The following is a 20175-nucleotide window of genomic DNA, read 5'->3' as shown; positions in this document are numbered from 1 at the left end:
CTTTAAAAAAAAAAAAAGTCTTTTCAGTTTCTCAGAACATTAGATGGATTAGAGTGTAAACTGACTCATAAAAAAGTGTCCTTCAGTAGCTTCATCTTTGAAAGCAAGGAGAAGTAATAATTTCTCATATATTCTCAGGCCAAAAATAAATTTGAGTAGCATGGCTGCTATTGCAAGAACATTTCAATTTTGTCAGCAGAGTGTCTGGACCTGGATAAAAAGAGAGATGCAGTTCTTGTCCAGTTGAGCAATAGCGTTGATTATGACCAGTTAGAGCAGTTGTAAGTTGGGTGTTGAAAGGGTAAGGGTTGGATGGCAGGTTTTCACTTATGCCTCCTTATGTTGACAACTTTCACATGTGCTGTTGTTTTGTTTTTTTTTTTTTATGGGTTAATATATGGCTGTTGGCAAGGCTTGACTTCATTGGCAGCAAGGGAAGTGGGCCTTTTTGTAATACTCTCACATCCTGATTTGAAATTGTGGTAATGGACAGGCTGGTGCTTTTCTATGCCCAGTTACAGGATTTGACCACACAAATTAGTCCTTATTGAATGGTTTAGTAAAAAAAATAAAAAATAAAAAATAAAAATAGTTTACCTAGTATTTTTCTTTAGTAATTGCTTCTGTTGATGAAATTAGGCATCTTAAAAAAACCCTGTCTGAAGTATTTCTGGCCTGGTAACACAAATAGCATGGTCCAGCTTTCAAAAGGTACAGTAGGCTTTGTTTCATCTGTGGAACACCCTGAGAGGTGTACTTTTCCTTATATGGGGGGCACTCTACCTTATAAATACATTTTTTGAGGAATTTTCATTTTCTGTGTTTATTAGCACTGCTCATTTTTAAAATAGAAATGTATCGGTGATTTTTTATTATTATTATTGATCTTTTTTATTCTGAGTTTTTCATTTTTTTGTAGCATTGTAGAAACAGAAAGGGAGTGAAAACCAAGCATGGGCTTTCTTTTATCCACATCTGCAGTCTACGCTTTCTTTCAGACTTCTACGTTTAGTAATTCTCCATGATTCTGCTTCCATCCTCTCTTTGATGTTTAATATTCTGTCTGTATGTTTATGTAAGTTAGTTTGAGCCACTGCAATGGGAGATAAGGCTCCTAATCTTTATATGAGACCTAGCAGAGATACTGGGCATGAGGAAGTATGTTGGTATTAGTTATAACTGTGTTGAAAACTTTCTCTGAGAATGTAGATCTCACACTAGGACTTAAATAAAAGTGCAAGTCATCAGAAATAATCTGAGAACAGTTAAACCTGATTGCTTTATGTTTCTTTTGGAGAGTTCAAATTATTTATTCTGAAGTGAAAGTTCCTTCACAATAGCACACTCCTAAACCATCTATTGGGATTTAAGTCTTTATTAAGTAAAACTTTAATAGAATAGGGAATAGCATTTGCTGCTCTTTAGTCTTGCTGAACTCTGCTTTCTAACTTGCTGCAAATCAGAGAGTTTTGTTTTCTTTCAGGTTAAAAGAAGATTAAATTTTCTATCTGCAAGTGTCTCTAAGGTGTTTTGTTTTGTTTTCTGTTTTGTGAGGCTGCTTTAGCCCGTAACTTTTAGCAATGACAGGTGATGCTCTTGAGTGAGGGCAATCCCAGACGTGTATACAGACTGAGAAGGGAATTTTGAGAGCAGCCCTGCCAAGAAGGGCTTAGGGATCCTGGTAGATGAAAAACTTAATGTGTGCTTGCAGCCCAGAAGACCAGCAGTATTCTGAGCAGCAAAAGTGGGGCAGCCAGCAGGGCGAGGAAGAGGATTGTTCCTCTCTTCTCTGCCCTTGTGAAGCCCCATCTGGAGTACTGCGTCCAGGCCTGAGGCCCCCAGCACAAGAAAGATGTGGAGCTTTTGGAGAGGATGCATAGAGAGGCTGTGAGGATGACCAGAGTGTTGGAGTACCTCCAAGGCAGACAGAAGGAGCTGGGCTTGTTCAGTCTGGAGAAGAGGAGGCCGTGGGGAGACCTCATTGTGGCCTTCCAATATTTAAAAGGAGATTATAAACAGGAGGGAAATGAACTTTAATATAGGTATTTAGCAATAGGGCAAGGGGGAATAGTTTTAAACTAAAGGAAGAGAGACTTAGATTAGATATCAGGGGGACGTTTTTCACAGTAACCTTATTTTATTTTATTCAGGAAGACTTTCAAATTATGTTGTCTGAGACTCAAGCTAGCCGATTTTGTTTTTTTCTCAGGGTGTTTTCTATTTAGATATTTTTCCATATGATACACAGTAATCGGTCTACTAGTTGAGGAAGACCTTTATTTTTCTCAGCTCAGTCATAACTACATTCATCAAGCTGGCCTGTTCTGGCATTAATCTTTATATACATCTCGAATTTTGGTATTAAGTGAAGTGGCCATCTTGAATGCAAGAACTCAACTGTGGTGAATTGAAAGTGCCTTTTTCTGCAGAGCTTCTTTTCCAGCCGCACCCTTGTGGTTATAGTATGGGAACTGTTCAAGTACATTTGAGAACTGATACCATGGATAATTGTGTGAGTTTTGAAGTCCTGATGAGAAATGTTAAGGCAGCTATCATGGAAGATTTTATTATCATTAATTTGGTGTGGAAATATTGCTACTGATCTTAATGGACACAGAAGGTGGCTGCAGTGAGTAACAAAAGCCACTGTTTTTAAACCAAAATACTGAATTGAAGCAGTATCAAGTTCAGAGCCATCCATGGTCCTATATAGACCTTTAAATCTCTATAGATGTTTGCCTGGGAGAAGTGAGAAGAGGAAAGGCTGTAAAACTTCACATCGCAGAAACTTGCAATTGTTTTAATAGTGTCTTAATTCTAAATGAAATTCTAGAAAGTGATTGAGAGTTTTGTTTGTTTTTAACTCAATCCATATATAATTTTTCTATAGGTTTTTAAAAAAGTTTTCTATTGGTGCTTATTGAGTTTGGGCTGGAATTTGAGCAAGATTAACCAAATTCAAACCTTTTAGAGTGAATATAATGAATACTCATATCTACTCTTTTTAATTGTGACACGTTAAAATTACTTATCGTTTTTAAATTTTCTATTCTTTGTAGGATGGGATGAATATGTGCATGTTTATGCAGAATATCTTAACCAGACTCATGAGGTAATATATTTTCTTTACCCTTCTTTTAAAGTAATTATAATGATTGAAATTTGTTTTGGCTAACTCTTTAATGAGATGTTTAAGCGTGTGATTTAGAATCCCAGAGCTTGTATTTGTGTATACTTATTCAGGTAAGTATTTGTGGATTTAAATTAAACTTTGACAATTTGCATTCTTAGCCTTTCCAGCGATTGGAACAGAAAAAATTAAGAAATAACCTGTAAGTTTGTGTATGGAGGGACTGGGAGGTAATTAGTTAAGGAACTCAAGATCTTGAAGTATCTTACTCGCTAGAAATCAGTTGTTCTTAACAAACAAGCAGGGCTAGCTTATACAGCCTACGCAGGTAACATTTATCTAATGTATTTATTTAATCTTCCCACTTCATAAGGATAACATATTCAGTTCTACCATCTGGTTCTTCTGTTGTTTTTTGTTTCTTTTTCTTTCCTTTAGATTAGGCTTCTTTTAAGAAATCACATTTTTATTGCATGCATGTTTGGTAGATTTTTGTTTTTTTGTTTGTTTTTTTTTGTCTGTTCAGGGCCCTGGAAAGAGAATTATTTTTTCTTTTCAAGTAATATATATGAGAAAATGTTATAAGCTAACTTTATTTTGTAAAACTGCCCTGGAGACTGGTGACTTATTAATACTAATGCTGTATTGTAAGGAATCCTCAGGATCAGAATTAGCATCCATTTGTATAAGCTGGCCTAAGTATAATAAAGATTGATGTGGCAAAGCGAAGAAAATGTATGAAGATTAAGACCTCACCTCAAGGGTTTTAACTTAGGGTATTTTACACTGTATTCCATGTGTGGTTCAGGTGGAGCACTAAATTGCTGTCCGGCCAAATCTATTTTACACGGGATCAATTTCCATCAGAGAGAGCTGAGGCAAACTGTGTGGTCCTGAAGGAAGTGCCTCAAACAGATGACTATGGATGTAGGATACTTGGACCATATAGTCTGGTTCCCTGTAGACTATAGGAATAATGAGATTTCTTTCTCCTTGTGGGCTCCCCTGTGTGATTTATTGTGTAAAGTGTATTGCAATAAGTGGACTTGGGCTGTAAGAAATTGTTGGTGGTTCTATTAAGGTAGAAATAAAACCAAATACATGATGGTGGTTGGGAGGCTGACTTCTGAATATATTTTTAACACTGAACAATGAATTAAATGTTTCTTCATAGTAAAAATGAAACAGCTTTACCAGCGTGAAAAGTCTAGGACTAGTTATCTTTATTTTCTAGGTTACTTAGCTTATCCTAAGTCAGTCACTGTTTATTAGTATTAATTTCACAATTAGAGAATAGGAAGGATTTATCCCTATGTACTGTTCCTTCCTTCTGTCCTTTAAATTACCTTGAATGTGATTAAATACAGCATCATCAAAGGTAGCAGATTGTTGCTATCCTCAAAGGATGTTTTTGTCCTCTAAGAAGTTTTGTTGGTTGAGATGGTAGCACTGCTGTTTGAAGAAGCTGCTGAGGTTGTTACACTGAATCTCATTATTTTTAGATAACCCAGCTGTGCAGTCCTTATCTATTGCTCTATGTACTATATCAACTTAGCGTTTAGTCTTGTATCACCGTCCTTCTTGCAGATAATCTTTTCAGGTATAATCTGTGGCATATATTTTTCCATAACTTAATACATGATCTGCTTTGCTGTGATTCTGTTAGCTACTTCTGTCTTGCTACTTCAACACGAGAGCCTGAATTAGTTGTGGAATAATTGTTTCTGCGTAAGTGGAGTTGGTATTGTGCCGATTATCTGCAAGCGATGTAGTTATTTGAATAAGATGGAGCAGTATGTTTTTCTGAGCTCCTACTATAGAGATAGTTTGTCTGAATCCTTATCATTTCTAGAACTTCACATGTGAATTTTGCTCACAAAACTCTCTTGCTTAGGTTGCCATTGATCAGCATTGCACTAGTCCAAGGAAAAGCTCTTGGAGGAGGAGCAGAACTTACCACAGCATGTGATTTCAGGTAAGATTAACAGTTTGAGTAGTCACCACGTTGCTTTGACAACTTAATGACTGTACCTATGAAATGTAGGAAGCATTAGGCACTGCTTTTTGTTGGAGTCATGTCTGTGGATTCCAAGGTATTTGTCGGGAATAACCCACTTGGCCAAGGAAACCTGCTGATAAACCTGGGGAAGCACACCAACTCAATATGAGTGAACAGCTTCGTTTATTGTAAACACAGCAGACCTTATATAGATACAGAACCTGAAACCATGGTTCAACTCTATAAATCACATACCTAGGGTACAGTGTTCAGACAAGCATGTTGAAGGAACAAAAGCGAGCATTCCAGAAACCCATTTACCAAGCACCGTTGCTTAGATACAATCTATGCTACACTCCAAGCATAAACCGTCCCTGGCTCCTAAGCCACGCAAGCTAGTTCGAGCATCTTCTAGAAACCCAGATTCGGATACAGAATAAAACCCACTGCAGGTATTAGGAATTAGGCCTGTTTGCTTGGTCAGTAAACTTCAGGAAGCTCCATCTTTTCCTGTGATAGTATGAAGGAAAGATGTTTTACTGCTCAGTTATATAGCTAGAATCAGTGTGTAAAACAAGAGCAGTGAGGAACTTTAAGAACTATCACTGAACTATCACTGAAATATTACTGAACTATCACTCTTGTTACAGCCTCTGTATTGCAGCATTATAAATACTTGGTAAAAGGTGTCTTGTTTGACAGCTGTAGTATTGGCTGGAATGCACCTCAGAGTCCTTTGCAAGTCCACTGACAGAAAGAGGATCGTGCTATCCCTAAAGAGGAGTTTAAGGAATATAAGCATAATGAAATGGAATCTTTTGGCTTTCTGAAATATATACTCTTACTCCAGCTATGTTGTTTGACATACTCTATCATTATAATCATTGTCAAGTAGCTCTTATTTGCATAAGAGAGCAGCTGCAGTTCCTTTAATGCGCTGCCATAATTTTTGCAATAACTACAGTTGTTGATCAATTTTCCACTGCTTTCTAACACACTCATCCAGTGCAACTAAATAATAGCAATTCAGAAGCAGCAAATGGGGCTTAATTAATAGCAGAAACAAGCTAGAGAAAAATACTGTGTGCTGTTATTGCTCCTGAATTCGATGATTTCAGTACTTGGCAACAGAATCGCAGTTCTTTTAAGGACTATGAGCAGATATTACTGGAACAGAAATTCTGTCTTGAATCAGGAGATGCCAAAAGAGGAACCTGAGAATGAATCAGGGAGGTTTGGTTTTTATCTTGAATAAACTGGTTAGAGAGGAGTGAGTTGTGGCTGCTTTTGATTCTCAGTTTTCGACTGAGATTATTTTTCACTGTTAAGCTACCAAAATGTTTGGTCCTGGCCTGAAAAACTTTGTGTATCTATACCAGTCTGTTCTGCATTATTTATGTTGATGTTGTTGAAGTGATTCACTTGAATGAAAGTGGCTTATATTCCTTCTTAGAAATGTGTTCTGGTAATGTGTTACAATCTGTACTGAAGTAGAAATGTGGACAAATTCAATTTTAAAATAACTGATGTAGTTTAAGATATTATTGGTGTTAATAGACTGTTCTTCCAGTGGCAGTTCTTGTGGTTGTCTCTTTATTCTATTTTCCACCAGCTCATTTAAAATTGGATTAGGTAGGTCTTGCATGAACTTTGGCAATTTATTGCTGACATAGGGGCAGTGATGGGAGGAGAAAGTATCTTAGGTTATTCCACCTTCTATCTGGAAGAGGATGTTTTCTCAAGGCATCTTCAGTCTTAGCTTTCTTATGGACTGTTGCAGTGTGGCTCTTCATAAGAAGCAAGATCCTTTTAAGATCATAAACACACAATTTGTTTTTTAAATTGTTCTCTAGCCAAGCATGAGGTCAGTAAAATCCTTTCAGGCTTTTTTTTTCTGATATGAAAATTAGGAAGATGAAGCTTCTGTCACTGTAATTATCTCACTTGTCTATTCCTGTAAATCTGAGCAATGTAAAACCATGCATGTGTCAAACTTGTTTGGGTAGCAAAGCTTTTTAGTAGTTTCAAGAAATCTAGACTTTCTTCCAGCTGCTGAACATTTTCTCTTCTGAATCTGTGAAGGCACCTGGGGGATTCTGCTGCCTACCATTGGTGTATGTTGCAGTTCTGCTCAACACTGCAGCCATTTCAGTGAAGTACACAAATGCTTGTAATGCTGAAGCTTTCACCTGATTCAGTGATGGAATTTTACAAAAAAGTTAAATGAATTCTATGTGTGGAAACCTGAAATATGTCATATATTTGCACAGTGCATGAAGTTAAGGAGCTTGGAGTTTGCAGGTTGGCTAAGGAATTTGGGGAAGACTTGCTTACAGTGGGTTTCTGGGCAATTAATTAATGATTAGGTATGGGGCAGAAAGTTTGATAATGAATCTGTCTGTACAATTAGCAGAACATGGTAATCTCTGAGCATATTAATATCAGTAGGCTAGCAGCCAATAGCCAGGAAAGCTAATTTTGTGTTCTGAACTGTCCTATTTCACACTGTTGCCTTTGAGAAATCTCACTGCTGTAATCTCACTGCGACAATCTGTGTAGGTCTTCTTGTTACATGTGCAGCTCTGTAAAAATCCGTCTGTACCCCTCTTGGCAAATGGACTTCACTGTACCTCAGCGTGTTTGAAAAATACACTTCCCTGGCACCACCCTTTAACCAGGATAGAGACATTGCAGTTCCATGTGAGTCCAGTGTAAAAGGGAGTATCTGCAGGCAGAGAGCAAGAGTAAACAGATGAAAAGCCGCCCACGTCTTGTATCACTAATGTCAAAATGGTTCATCGATAGAAGCCGAAGTATAATTGCCCTTTTTAGAAAATAAGTTAATCAACTGTAATTTCTTGAGGTGGAACTGATTTGGCACAGTTGAATCACAAGGGCCCAATTTCATTGTTCTTGTTTGTGCCTAGCCATATTTTTACCTCATAAAAAGCACCAGTGATTTAAAGAGGCATTTGCTTTCTGAGCAGTCTCTTGCTGTCTTTAGCAATGGCAGAATCAAGCTTTTACAAGGGAAGGAGCTAATACTGGTAGTAATGCATTGATACCATATTGGCCTTGCTGCATTTTAATCAGGTGTTTTCTGTATATTTGTGAAACATGTAAGCGTGCTCCTTAGTATTTTAAGATGATAGGTGTGATCCATTAGACACATAAGAAATGCATTGAAATGCACTATTATTGCATAGCTTTCCTTGTGTTCTTGTAATGAACATGTTCATGTATTTTTACAAGCATGAATTAACTATGATTTACTCAAAATGATAGGAGCAGAAGAATACAGACGCATTATAAATGTAGGCCCACTATGACTGACTTCTCAGTTGTAGGCACTCATCCTTTTATTAATTTACAGCTCATTTGTTGCTCCTTTAAGACAACAACAAAAAAACCCCATCAAAACAAAAGAAGAGTGCCTCAGTACTGAAGAGAGCATGATATGAATGGTACAGTGTTACAGGAGGCAATTCACACATTCATGAATTCTTGCAGAATTTACCACACTTTACCACACATGACTCCAGAAATAACATAGCTGCACATTGTCAGGGACAGAATCAGTAGCTAAACCTAAGAATGTGTTCTCACAGCTTTAGGTGCTTACTGGATGCCACCGATCACTTGTTTAGCTATATTTAAGTTCCCTCTCACATTCATATGTGTGAGTGTGTGTGTATATCCACGCATAAAATGCCCTTCGAATCAGTTGGCAATTTTAAAATTTGATTGCAGTCATGCACCACTTCACGTTTTTAGAACCTTGGGAGGTTTCTTATTACAATTTTCTGATGAATTTTCAAAGCAATGGATTATAGAAGCAGACTGTGTGAAACATTTAAGAATGCGGTTCTTATTTTTGACCTTGAATGTTTGGCATCTCATTAAGTAGCCACAGTACTACTAAAAAAGGACACGAAAACCTGTACGTCTATAGATTTGTATTTTCTTTATTACCATTTTTAATTGGATTTTGAATCTCACGCGTTTACAGTCTTCCACACAGAGGATTTAAGTATTTTTTTTTATGTCTGCAGTTCAAATTGACCACTGATTTAACTAGAAATGTAAGTAACAACAACATAATGTGAATTTGAGTTGAAGTTTTCTTTCTGAAGTCATCTTTTTGTAGAGATTTACTTCCTTCAATTTTTTTTTTCTTTAGGGGGCCAAACCATCTTATTGTGATTGAATGAGATTTTTGTTTTCAGCATCTATTTACCTTTACACTACCTTTAACACTAGGCAACCTCATGTCCTTTTTGTGTACAGCTAATGCCATGCAGGAATAGTAGAGATAGCCCAGACAGACAGTGGAAAACAAGATAAAATAGATTTTAGGGAATGCAGAGTTGGATACATGCTAACTCCTGCTGAGACACCAGGCTGTCATTTCGCTGTGGAGAAGCATTCTAGGTTCAAGAAGAATTAGTTTAGGAAAGGTAGAAATGCAAGGAAATCATCTATTACAACTGCATCTGTGAAGTGATTCATCCCCAGTGTAGATAAAACAGCCTCCAGGTATTTGACACTCCACTGCTGATTTTCACTACCAAAATAATCTTCCTTTCCTTATTTTTTCTTTATATCAGATACCTCCACAAGTTGATTCATGTAAAGTCTGGGAGACACTTAGGTATTCAAGTCTACTGACTATGAGGTGGAGTTATACTGAACTGTGATTTCAAAAAAAGGGCAAACTGACAGAACAATTCACCTTGATGTAAGAGGAGTAGAGTGTCCCTGCTGCTCTCCTCTGCTCACTGCTTACTCATGTGCCAGGTACCACTGAAAATGCCTGTATGAGTCGATTATCAAACCTAAAGTAATGGAAAGGCTATATACTTTTTGTTTCTGGAGTGAGTGATTTGCAGAAAGCTAGAAATGACTACAACCAGTGTAAAGGTGGAACTGGGCATCTAGGAGAGGATGACAATCAGGAGAGGATGGCAATCTTTTGGCTTTAGGGAACTCTTAGGTTTTTGCCTCAGTTTTGCCCTAGTACTTCCTGACTTATCTAAAATCGTGTAATTGTGTAATAAAGAATGCAGCCTCTTTGAACCTGTAAACATGGATAGATTCAGCTTCTTCCTTTCTGGATTCTATGGTTTGTAAAAAATGAGTTGCTTCTGCTGTAACTCATCAGTTACAGTAAGGAATAAATAAAATTTTAAATTCCTACATTAAATTCCTATTTTCCTTAAATTGTTGTGTGTTTAAGAACCTATGGTTGAACGTACCACCAGTTAGTGATCTGAATCTGTCTTCACTTCCTCATCAATGTAACTGATCTGTCATATTAAAAAGTTAACAGTTGGAGAAGCCAGGTTACTGTTGAATGTTAATGTTAACTTTGTCTTTCTACTTAAGCCTTTTTGACATGTCCTTGTGACACCACTCCCCCAATTCTAAAAAAAAAAAAAAAAAAAAAAAAAAAAAGAAAAAAAAAAGAAAAAAAAAAGGAGACGAGCTCTGAATTCATATTATATCTGGAAAACTTGAAACAGCCACTGTGATCACTTAAAAAAAAAAAAAAAAAAAAAAAAAAAAAGAAGCTTCTGTTCATTAGTGTAGTATCTCGACAAAGCGGCAACATGTTACGATTTAATCACCAGTGACATAAAATGATCTTGTTGCTGTAGTCAGAAATTGCTGGGTAGGATGTGCAAATTCAGCATCACTCAGAGCTGAATTTCAGTGTGCCTTGCTCTTCAATCTTGCAAAGGTTTATTAGTGTGATGTCATGACAGTTTTTAGATCCCTCAATGCTGAGTGTTGCAGAAGTGTGGTGTATCAGGCATATCCTCAGGTATCAGAGCGGTTCAGACCTTGCAACTCCTAGGGTCAATATTGAGAAACTTTGTTACTTTCCAATCAACTGAGTTTAGTAGACCAAAGTGAATTTTGCCTGTTTGACATTTCAGATGCCAATCTCTGATTTTTGAAAAACTCCCCCTCTCCTTTTACATATCAAGAGCAAAAGCTTTTAAGTTTCGTCCAGGAGTATTTTGTTTGGCTTTCTTTGGTCTTGATAAACATATATGACAGAAATAACAATTCGGGAAACTGAGGTTATTAATATAGGTTATTAATATGCTGCAAAAAAAAAAAAAAGTTACTTATGAATGCCTGTTTTTCATTAAAAGAAAAATCTTGTAGAATATTACTCTGGATCTTTTCTAATGGAAATTTTTTCTTCAGTCTGAAAAGCATATCTGCTGTTGAAAGCCTTTATTTGAATGAAATCCAAACAACTCTGGTTCCTTTTTAGGAAGAAAAGACAGGTAATATTTTAGGTTTCTAGCATGAGTAATTTTTATGTGAGCCTTATTTGGCTTTCACTTGCTTGTGTTTTTAGGTTTTGGCAGCCTATAAAGAGTAGCTGAAACCTGCTTCATGGGCAAGACCAAAGTCCTATGTGAAGATGGAAACTACTCAAAATAATTGTGTGATAATGGAGGTTGCAGTGTAACTGTGGCTGGGACCCATTGAACTGACACCAGGGTAACAGAAATAAATCATAGCTGGGAATTAGGAGAGGAAGAGAGTAGGAGGGGCATCAGTACTTAGGGGAGGGACAATGTGGTGGAACCCATGGTATGTACTATACAGCTTGATCACAGCTGTAGGGAGGGAAAAGGGATCCAGGCACCACATTACAAATAACGGGCCTTAAGTCCCACATTGTTGTTCTGGTGATTTGTGGTAGGTTATCAGAGTTCATACCTCACACTTCAGTGACGTTACAGTCCCAGGAATAGCTATCTGTTTTGTTTTCTCTCTTCCATACACTTTTATAACATGCTGTGTGCACACTTTCATACTTTTCAAAGTCTCCTGCTGCTTTCTTGTCTTCCAGGTTACCTTGAGTGCTCAGGCATGAGAGTGAGGATGAGGGACCAGTTCCACATCTTGTATAACTTTTCCTTCACATTGCACCCTGTAACAGGGCCACATGATATCTGCATGTAGCATGTCGTGGTAGGCAGCATGACCTGCTGTGCCAGAGCTGAGCAGCCTGGCCAGCCCTCTGCTGTTACCCCAGCACTTCTGGGGTGTGTGAACCACATCTGAACCTGAGAAATGGATCGATTCCTTTGAAGTTAGGCCAAATAATTTTCCTTCCTGTCAGCTTTCTGAAAAATGACAGGAGAAAAAAAGAAAAAAAATCCCTCTTTTTTGCTTCCTTTAATACTGCATTTGGAGTTTTAATCAGTCATGCTTTTTGGGTGCCTATTTCTTGCCCTGTGAACTGTCATCTAATTCAATTTTTCATTCCTGTTATAGAAAAAAAAAGACTCTGTAATTTCCAATATTGAACTTCATTTATACCTTTTAGAACAAATATAATTTTAATAGCAAGCTCTTCTGTATGAAACCACAGGCAAGAAAATGCCAGCCTGAGGTAAAAAATAGAAAACAAAAATAGATCTAAAACCCTTAATTCTCAGCTACTGGCTGAACCTTCATCTTTAATTGACTTTTGGGAGATTCTGTTTCAGAAGGTGATTAGAAGAGCCATCACCATGGATTGCAGCAAGTATTACAATAAACATCACCTGTAGAAGACTTTTGGGTGGCCCTGTCTACCTTTCCTCGATGAGGCTGATTCCTTGGGGGGTATTTGCAACAACTTCTCTCCTTGCATTTTTTTTTTTCCATAATCTCTTTCTAATTAACAGTCTTTTTGGCTCTGTTTTACCCTCTTACCTCTGATCAGGGAACTGTTTGAGAAATAAAACTTTTTCCATGCTCCAGTCATTCTTATGCAGTCATGTTTTTGGTCTGCTTTAAATCCTGTTATTCAGTAGACCTAGTAACAGTATTGCTTTTGTGCTTCTTCCTTCTGAAACTAGTAATCTCTTTGAGTTGGCCCTGTACTTTTTGGAGGCTCACCTTCTTCCATTGAGTGCCTCAAAGTTTGGGCCATAGATGATAGAATTACCCATACCATTGTAGTTGACTCTGAGTTGATGTGAGAAAGCATGATAGGGTTGTGGTTAAAAACAGTTAAGTTTCCCCATAAATGTGCTTCTCATTGTTAAGGTCTATCAGCTCTGGGAAGTGGACTCAGGTTCCCTAGCCAACTCAGAAGTCTTAGCTCTTCCACAAGATAACACATCTGTAACGAGGAGTCTATTTCTGGGTCCAGGTTTTGAGCTTAATTCTTAGAATTCTGAAAAATGCATTGGAAAAATCTGACTGGAGGGCAGCAACAAAGTTAAAGGCAATGCATGCTGGCAAAATGTGAGATATTTTCTCTTAGGCTACTTTATGTGAATATTGAGCAGGGGGAAGCGGATGCACTAAGCGTGTTACAAAATAATTCCGTAACTATAAATAACATTCTGTATAATCTGTAAGGCAGTTTGAAAAGAGCTGTAAGAAAAGTGAGCTCCCTTGCTGGTGAGATTTGTTATGCTGTCCTTAAGCCTACTCCTTTGACACTGAGTTTTAGAAAGTACGTAGAACTCTCTGTGCTTGGGAGAATCTTTTTTATTTTGGTTCTTGAATATAATTTTAATGTATTTAAATCTCAAGTAAAGAAGATGTGTTTGTGATTTCTTTTTTTTCTAATCCCTGCAAGGATCTGAGAGAGCTGACTGGATCTACGTCTTTCCATTGCGTTCCTGTAGTGAATGGTACAGATTAATGTTTATGAGCAGGAGAGATGATTAATATGCACAATGTCTTCTGGCCCTGGTGAAATTGGGGATTGCAGAGCAATATTGAGCCATTATACATGCATAAGAACGCGGTTTCTCCAAACTCCTAAACTGTCTTCTCTTTACACTCTCTACTGGTTACCATTTAGGTATCTGTCATGAGTATATTTATGACAAAAGGATTTTCAGGAAGAGCAAAGATTTGAGGGTTTGTTTTTATGATGTCAGTCTGCGTGGACTGTCGTGGTCAATTCCTTTGTTTTATCAGTTTTACAGTATTTTCGTTTTGGAAGTCTCTCTTCATGTTATCACTGCTCTGAAGCAGCTATTGCTGTGATACTTAATTGTTTTATTTGTGTTGGGCAGAAACATGAGAGGCTCTTCATGAGACAGAAGATATGAGAGAGGAGTAGAGGGTATTAATACTAGTAAGTTGTGCTGGAAAGCACTAAGCAATTATGGCTGATCGATACTGCACTGTTAGCTTGAAAAATCTGCTAAACATAATTAGCAAGGAGTCATTCAGTAAGTTTATAATCGGGGCTTTTTGGTCTCTTTAAAGCCTGTGAGATTGAAGGGACAGGTGAAATTATGACTAACTATTCTCAGGATGAATCAATTTCTTAGTCTTTTCAGGAAACTGAGATGTTTTCTTGATGACAGTGTGTGTAGTAACACAGCTGAATTTCAGAAAAATCTTTAGCTGTTTTATGTAGATACTCCCTTGATGGAGTAACCTGGATAATTATTTGGTAGTGTATTGATAAAGAGACCTTGCACTATAGAGCTTGCTTTTTGGAGGAGACAGTCTTATTTTAACAGCATCTGTCATGAAAGCTGAAACAAGGACAGGAAACTGTTCATCAGCTTTGCTGACTGCCTAAATTACTTTGGTGTTATACTGCATATTTCTTCTGCAGAATATTCTTCCTGCAATACCTTCCTACTTCAGCATGCACTGCAAAAATAACTAGTTAATTTGACTGTTGTTCTAGTAGGACTTTCATAGAACTGTGGAATAGTTCAGGTTGGAAAAGGCCTCAAGTCCAGCATTGCTATAATAACCATGAAAAGCTTGTGTGTTAGAATATGGAACAAACCTAAAACTTGGTTTGTTTGTTAGTTTGTTTTCCATTTAAAATGAAACTGATAAAAGTATTCCTAGCCTTTCTAATAAGATTTATAGTCCTGAGAATATTTTGAGAGACTAAATGCTATTCAAGACAAGTTGTCACTAATACAACATGATATTATTATTTAATTGCAGTGTATTAAATTTCCAAGTAAGGTCTCCATTGGTATGAACTGAGCCTTCCCTTTATCAGTTATATCAGGCTTTGTGTGCCTTTGTGAAGATGAATATGAACCACTGCCTTGACAAGTCTTATTTTCACAATTATACTCAGAAATTGCTTTTGTTGTTAAAAGATTCTGGAGGAGGAAGGCACGAGTTTTATGGCAAGATGCCACAGAACGTTCGTATACAAAGCCTTAAGAATTTGACTTTGTAGTATCTTAATGCCAAGAATGTTCCACAGTTTCTTGCATGCAGTAACATCTGAACGTGTGGGCAGGGTTCAGATACATTGATTGGGGAGATGTGTGGTATCTGAAGTATTGTTCTGACTGAGATTTGATGTGCAGATATCAGAAGTTGATTGAGCATGAGATCAGCAGGGCCATTCCCCTGCTAAAGAAAAATGGGAGAAGTCAGCTAATATCCAGACTGCAGTTATGTGCTGCTATGTGAACCATTCAAAGTAGCATGCAGTGGCAGCAGTGCTTGACTGCTTTTTTGATGGCCTTGCCCAAGCTTCAGGCTGACTGCCCTGATTGTAGGTTTGCTTGGCCCTTTTGTGGCTTTAGGAAGAGCTTTAATCTGTGGTTGGCTGAAGGCCCTCTTACACATTTGCATCTCCTCAGGCACAGATGGACTCTGGTTTTCATGTTCCAACATGGGCAGTATGGGAGAATTCCATCTACTCAGATTCGATAGTTTGTATTGCACTTTAGAGACCTGTGGCAGTTCTTTTTCCTCCTGTGAAAGAAACATATGGCTTCTTTCGTTTAAGGAAATACTCTTGCATCCAACTGCCCGCATTTTACCTCGTCTAAAGTTTTGTTTTTCAGCCATCTATTTTAAAGCTATTTTCTTTGCAAAGCCAAAGATGTAGTATGCTGTCTGGAAGATAATACTTAATCTATGCAGTGTGAGAGACCAAGCTGAAGTAAAAGACTTTTGGTCCTAAATCAGGGCTTTTGTTACACAGATAAAGGAACTGGTAGTTTATTTATTATTCTGATGCTGTAAGTTCAATAGATGCAATTCTCCCTTACTTTATTTCAACTTACTGCTCTAAAAACCTTAATTGGCTAAAAATGCCCAATCTTTTGCACATCTTTGGCAGATTTTGTGCATTAAGAGCAGTGCTCTTTTCTTTTCTTTTTTTTTTTTTTTTTTTTATGGGTTTTGCAAGCGTCAAGAGGAGAAGGGAAGTCAGAGTATGGATATTACCTGTGTAACTCTATCTGCTGCCTGAGTCACAGACACTGGCTGCAAGGACCCACTATCAATACTGGGATCTTCTGTGCCACTTGGGATGATGGAAAAGTGTAAGGAAGGTGGAGTGAGACTGAGGCACAGTGTGCAGGTGAGATGATGGGGTGGGGATTGTATTTTGGGGAATTTGCAGTACAGTAAGGGAAGAAGTGGCCAATGGACCCAGGACTTTCAAGCTTACTTATAGTTTAATGTGGATTTAAGAGCTAATGCAACTTCTGTTGGTCCTATTAGTACTTACCAAGCAAAGATACAAAATCCTGAGCTAGTTACTTGTGAGCTTTTATCACTTGCAAGCAAGGTCCTCAAATTTTAATGCCCGCGTGGTGAAACAGTTTCTGTTTGCGTAATTAATGCCATCCACAGGCAATGTAATGTTTGACCTCTAACAAATTCTAGAACTTAAACTTTCCAGCTGCATTTATTGTAAAAAGCTGCTGTGGCTACCTGTCAGCGTTGCTCAGTTGTTGTTTAATTTAACAAGAGTTAATTAAGCTGATGGCATATTGATAAATGTGTTAGAAAAACATATACATTGGCAAAATTTTACTGAATTGTTTATTAACTTTGTGCTTCTATTGTTTGTTGGTTAAAATAAATGTTCAGCCCTTGGTTACCTTCTTTCTGTTACCATTGTCCTGTTGGCTTTTTTTTTTTTTTTTTTTTTTTTGTTTAATATGTTTCTGTGCTTAAAATACTTGTATGTGTGGTTTGGATTGTTGTCTGAAAGCTTTTGATGTCAGTACTGCATTCTTGCTGGTTTCACAGAGTATTGAGCATCTTAAGACCTTTGACTGTTTTTAGAGTTATCATTTTGTAAAATAATAATAATAATAATAAAATAAAAAAAAATCACCTTACAGATTTACCAAAATGTATAGATTTATTTCATAGAGTTACCAAAATGTATGGAAAAAGTTAGCTAGCACATTTGGTCAGAGAACCATATGACCCAAAGGCCTGTTATTTGTGTTGACTGGAGATTTGAGAGGAAGTGGTAGGAGGCCAAAGTATGTGTGGGAGAGATGAAAGTGAGCTCCTGCAGTTCTGGCTGCCTTCTCCAGGACAACTTGAGCTGAGAACCAGGTGCTGCAGCCCTGTGTGACGCTGGCTGCTTCTCTCCTTGATGTGTCAGTGTCAGGCCAGATCATAGGAGAAGGCTGGAAGTAAGGATCTGTGTCCTTATATGACACTGAGAATCAAGCAGCGTTGAGAACGAAATCCAGATTGCTGACAGCATGTTTAATGTTTTAGGCATCCTTTTTTCCATCATGGCATTCAGAAGCATAGTGGCAGAAACTTTTAAAATGCATAATGTGATATTTGTCATTAGTGCCTTTGCTTTGTCAGAATGCTGAATTGAATTCAAATCCCAGAATTTCAGTAGATGTGGAAGTGAGGGCCAGCACAGACTGTAAAACAGTTTGTATTCTACCCAAGAAGCTGATTATACCTATTGGAACAGTTCAGTAAAAGGAGTGCTATAAAAAGCAAATTTGAAAAACTCAGAGAATACATTTCAGTTTGCATTCCATTTCCAGCCTTCATTGTGTATGCTCTATCTTCAAGAAGCTGGAAGGTGCATTAGTGCAGGAAGCGTCACTCTTAGCTCAAAAGGAGCACTGTCTTTAAGGAAGCAAGTGTGCCTGCTCAAGGATGGGACTCATTTGGCTGCCTTGGTAATGGCAAACATGGTGTTTTTCTCACGTGCATTTTTGGTGACGTGATGTGATGTGGCAGTCAGTTTGTGGCCACAACATGATGTCCGTAAAGGAATCCTATCAGAGGTGTGGAGGGTTTGTAACATTTGGTGGATCTGAGAATACTTTAAGATGCAGAGCAGGAGTATTTGCTGCAGCTCATTTGCTTCAGACAAACCCAAAATTGGATGTGGCCCCTGGTAGCTGTGCTCTCTTCCTAGAGGTGTTGTAGTGTTTGTAACATGGGATTATAATGTTCTTAGAGAAGGTTTGTGCTGCTCTTTAGTGCTTCTATTGCCTTTTCTTCTGTGTTTTAAGATACAAGGATTTCACTGTTCTGAAGGATGTTTCTCTGCTTCTGAAGTCCTTCAGTTGCATTGTATACAAATTGTGTTTGATAAATGGTTTTTTCAGCATTGTCATGCAACAGATTTTCATTTTTTTGGGGACAGAAGAGGCATGTGTCCAGGAGCCTCATTGTATGACCTTCCCTTGGGATGTAGGAGACCCAGATTTTAATTCTCTTGACCTAGAAGAGAAATACAGACATACTAAGTCACATCAGAGACTCATTTTGTATTCATCTCCTGTTGTGTTTCAGACAGGGCTAGTAATAGATGAATAAGCTATAAACAGCTCAAGAATAGAATGGTGCTTCTGTCTTTTTATGTCTGCATCTTTGTGTTTAGTAGCATTTGATGTACTTTTTGTTACATAAATTCATCTAACGTTAGATCAGATCTTCGTGTCTCAGAAGACAGACTCAACTCCTTTCATAAAACAAAGAGGGAAGTATTTATGCAAGGCTGCAGCTGGTGGTGTTTCAAGGCTGGTTCCAGGCAGCTTAGCAGCAACCTTTGCCTTTTGAAATGTGTAAAATCTGAGCTCAAGTCTCCTTCACTTCCCTGAGCAGAAGGATTGGAATTGTGCAGAGTAACTAAATGGAGAGAGTGATGGGTGGTTTCTAAAAGAAGTGACATAACTTAGGAGAGGATTCATAGTTGAAAAGCCTGAAAAACCACAGAAACCTTTCTTAAGTTTGAAGACAGGCAGAGACTACATTTATACCTTCTGTTGACCACTTAGTTTTCTCTGAGCAGCTTGTTCAAAGGTACGGTATAAGGAGAGGTGAGTGAGAGTGAGAGGTCTCTCACTCCCTGTGGGAGTCTGGACCTTGCAGCCAGACATTTATTTTCCTTTCAGCTCATTTGGTTTCGTTTTCTCTGAAGAGGGTGACAACTGAGCAGGTTCACATATTCTTTCCCACACAGTAAATTCTTTTTTCTTCTTGATGGTACTGAGGGATTGACCATGCTTCTAACATAAAATTCAACTTTACATGTGAACTTCCAACTGCATTGACAGAACTTACCAGATGAATCCATGCAATTTCCCACAGTGTGTTCACTGACATGTCTGTCCCTATGTGCTTACACAATCTCAGATTCAACAAACATGGCACCACCTTACTCATCCATTGTGGCTGTGTTATGTGGCTGCCTACAGATCATCTAGCATCGTCTGACTCGCTGTGTATGACCACTTCTTTTTTTTAATGCTTTGTGTTGCTCAGCACAGCTAGAATTAAGCCCTTAATAATGTTTTCATTATTGCTTTCCCAGTAGGACATAGGGTGTCAGCAAATTGCAAAGTAAGCTGCACCAAGAAAGGAATTTTGGAATACTTGCAGAGTTTGAACAGGAGAGACTTGAACCTCTTGGGGTTTGCTGCATTTGGGAAGCACTTGCTCATGTTAGCTAAAAGCCTTTCTTCCCCTGCAACACCATTCTCTTCTTTTTGTCACATTAACCTTCCTCCACTATCTCCACAAAATGGCCTTCATGCAATCTGGCATGTCAGCTGTTGCCTTTGTGCATTGTATTGGGGCTGGGATAAAGTGTTGTAAGCTCTTCAGCCCTGGTGCTTTGTAATACATCATGAATGCTGATAATGCTCTCATTAAGAAAAAAGGGAAAAAAAGCAACCAAACAAACTCACAATTAACAATAACTAAGCAGATTTGGGAACAGTGAATTTCCAAAAGGAGTTCTACTTTCAAAGAAGATTTTCTTTTTCTTCCCCTTTTTAAAGCTGTTCGGCTTGGT

At 37.9% G+C, this 20175-nt stretch overlaps 1 protein-coding gene across 3 annotated transcripts in view; it reads left to right on the top strand.

Moving 5' to 3' along the window:
* ECHDC1 (ethylmalonyl-CoA decarboxylase 1) overlaps nt 1-20175 on the top strand; it is a 40320-nt gene that overhangs the window by 14880 nt on the left and 5265 nt on the right. For all 3 annotated transcript variants that reach the window (XM_052677901.1, XM_052677895.1, XM_052677887.1), the window contains 2 exons: nt 3060-3112; nt 5025-5105. In XM_052677901.1, the coding sequence (XP_052533861.1) occupies nt 3060-3112; nt 5025-5105 (134 nt within the window). The remainder of the gene's footprint in view (nt 1-3059; nt 3113-5024; nt 5106-20175) is intronic.

This window comes from Tympanuchus pallidicinctus, unplaced genomic scaffold (assembly GCF_026119805.1).
Source record: "Tympanuchus pallidicinctus isolate F22 unplaced genomic scaffold, pur_lepc_1.0 scaffold1, whole genome shotgun sequence".
NCBI lineage: Eukaryota > Metazoa > Chordata > Aves > Galliformes > Phasianidae > Tympanuchus > Tympanuchus pallidicinctus.
The sequence above is the reverse complement of the archived record's forward strand: the minus strand, read 5'-3'. Positions and strand labels throughout refer to the sequence as shown.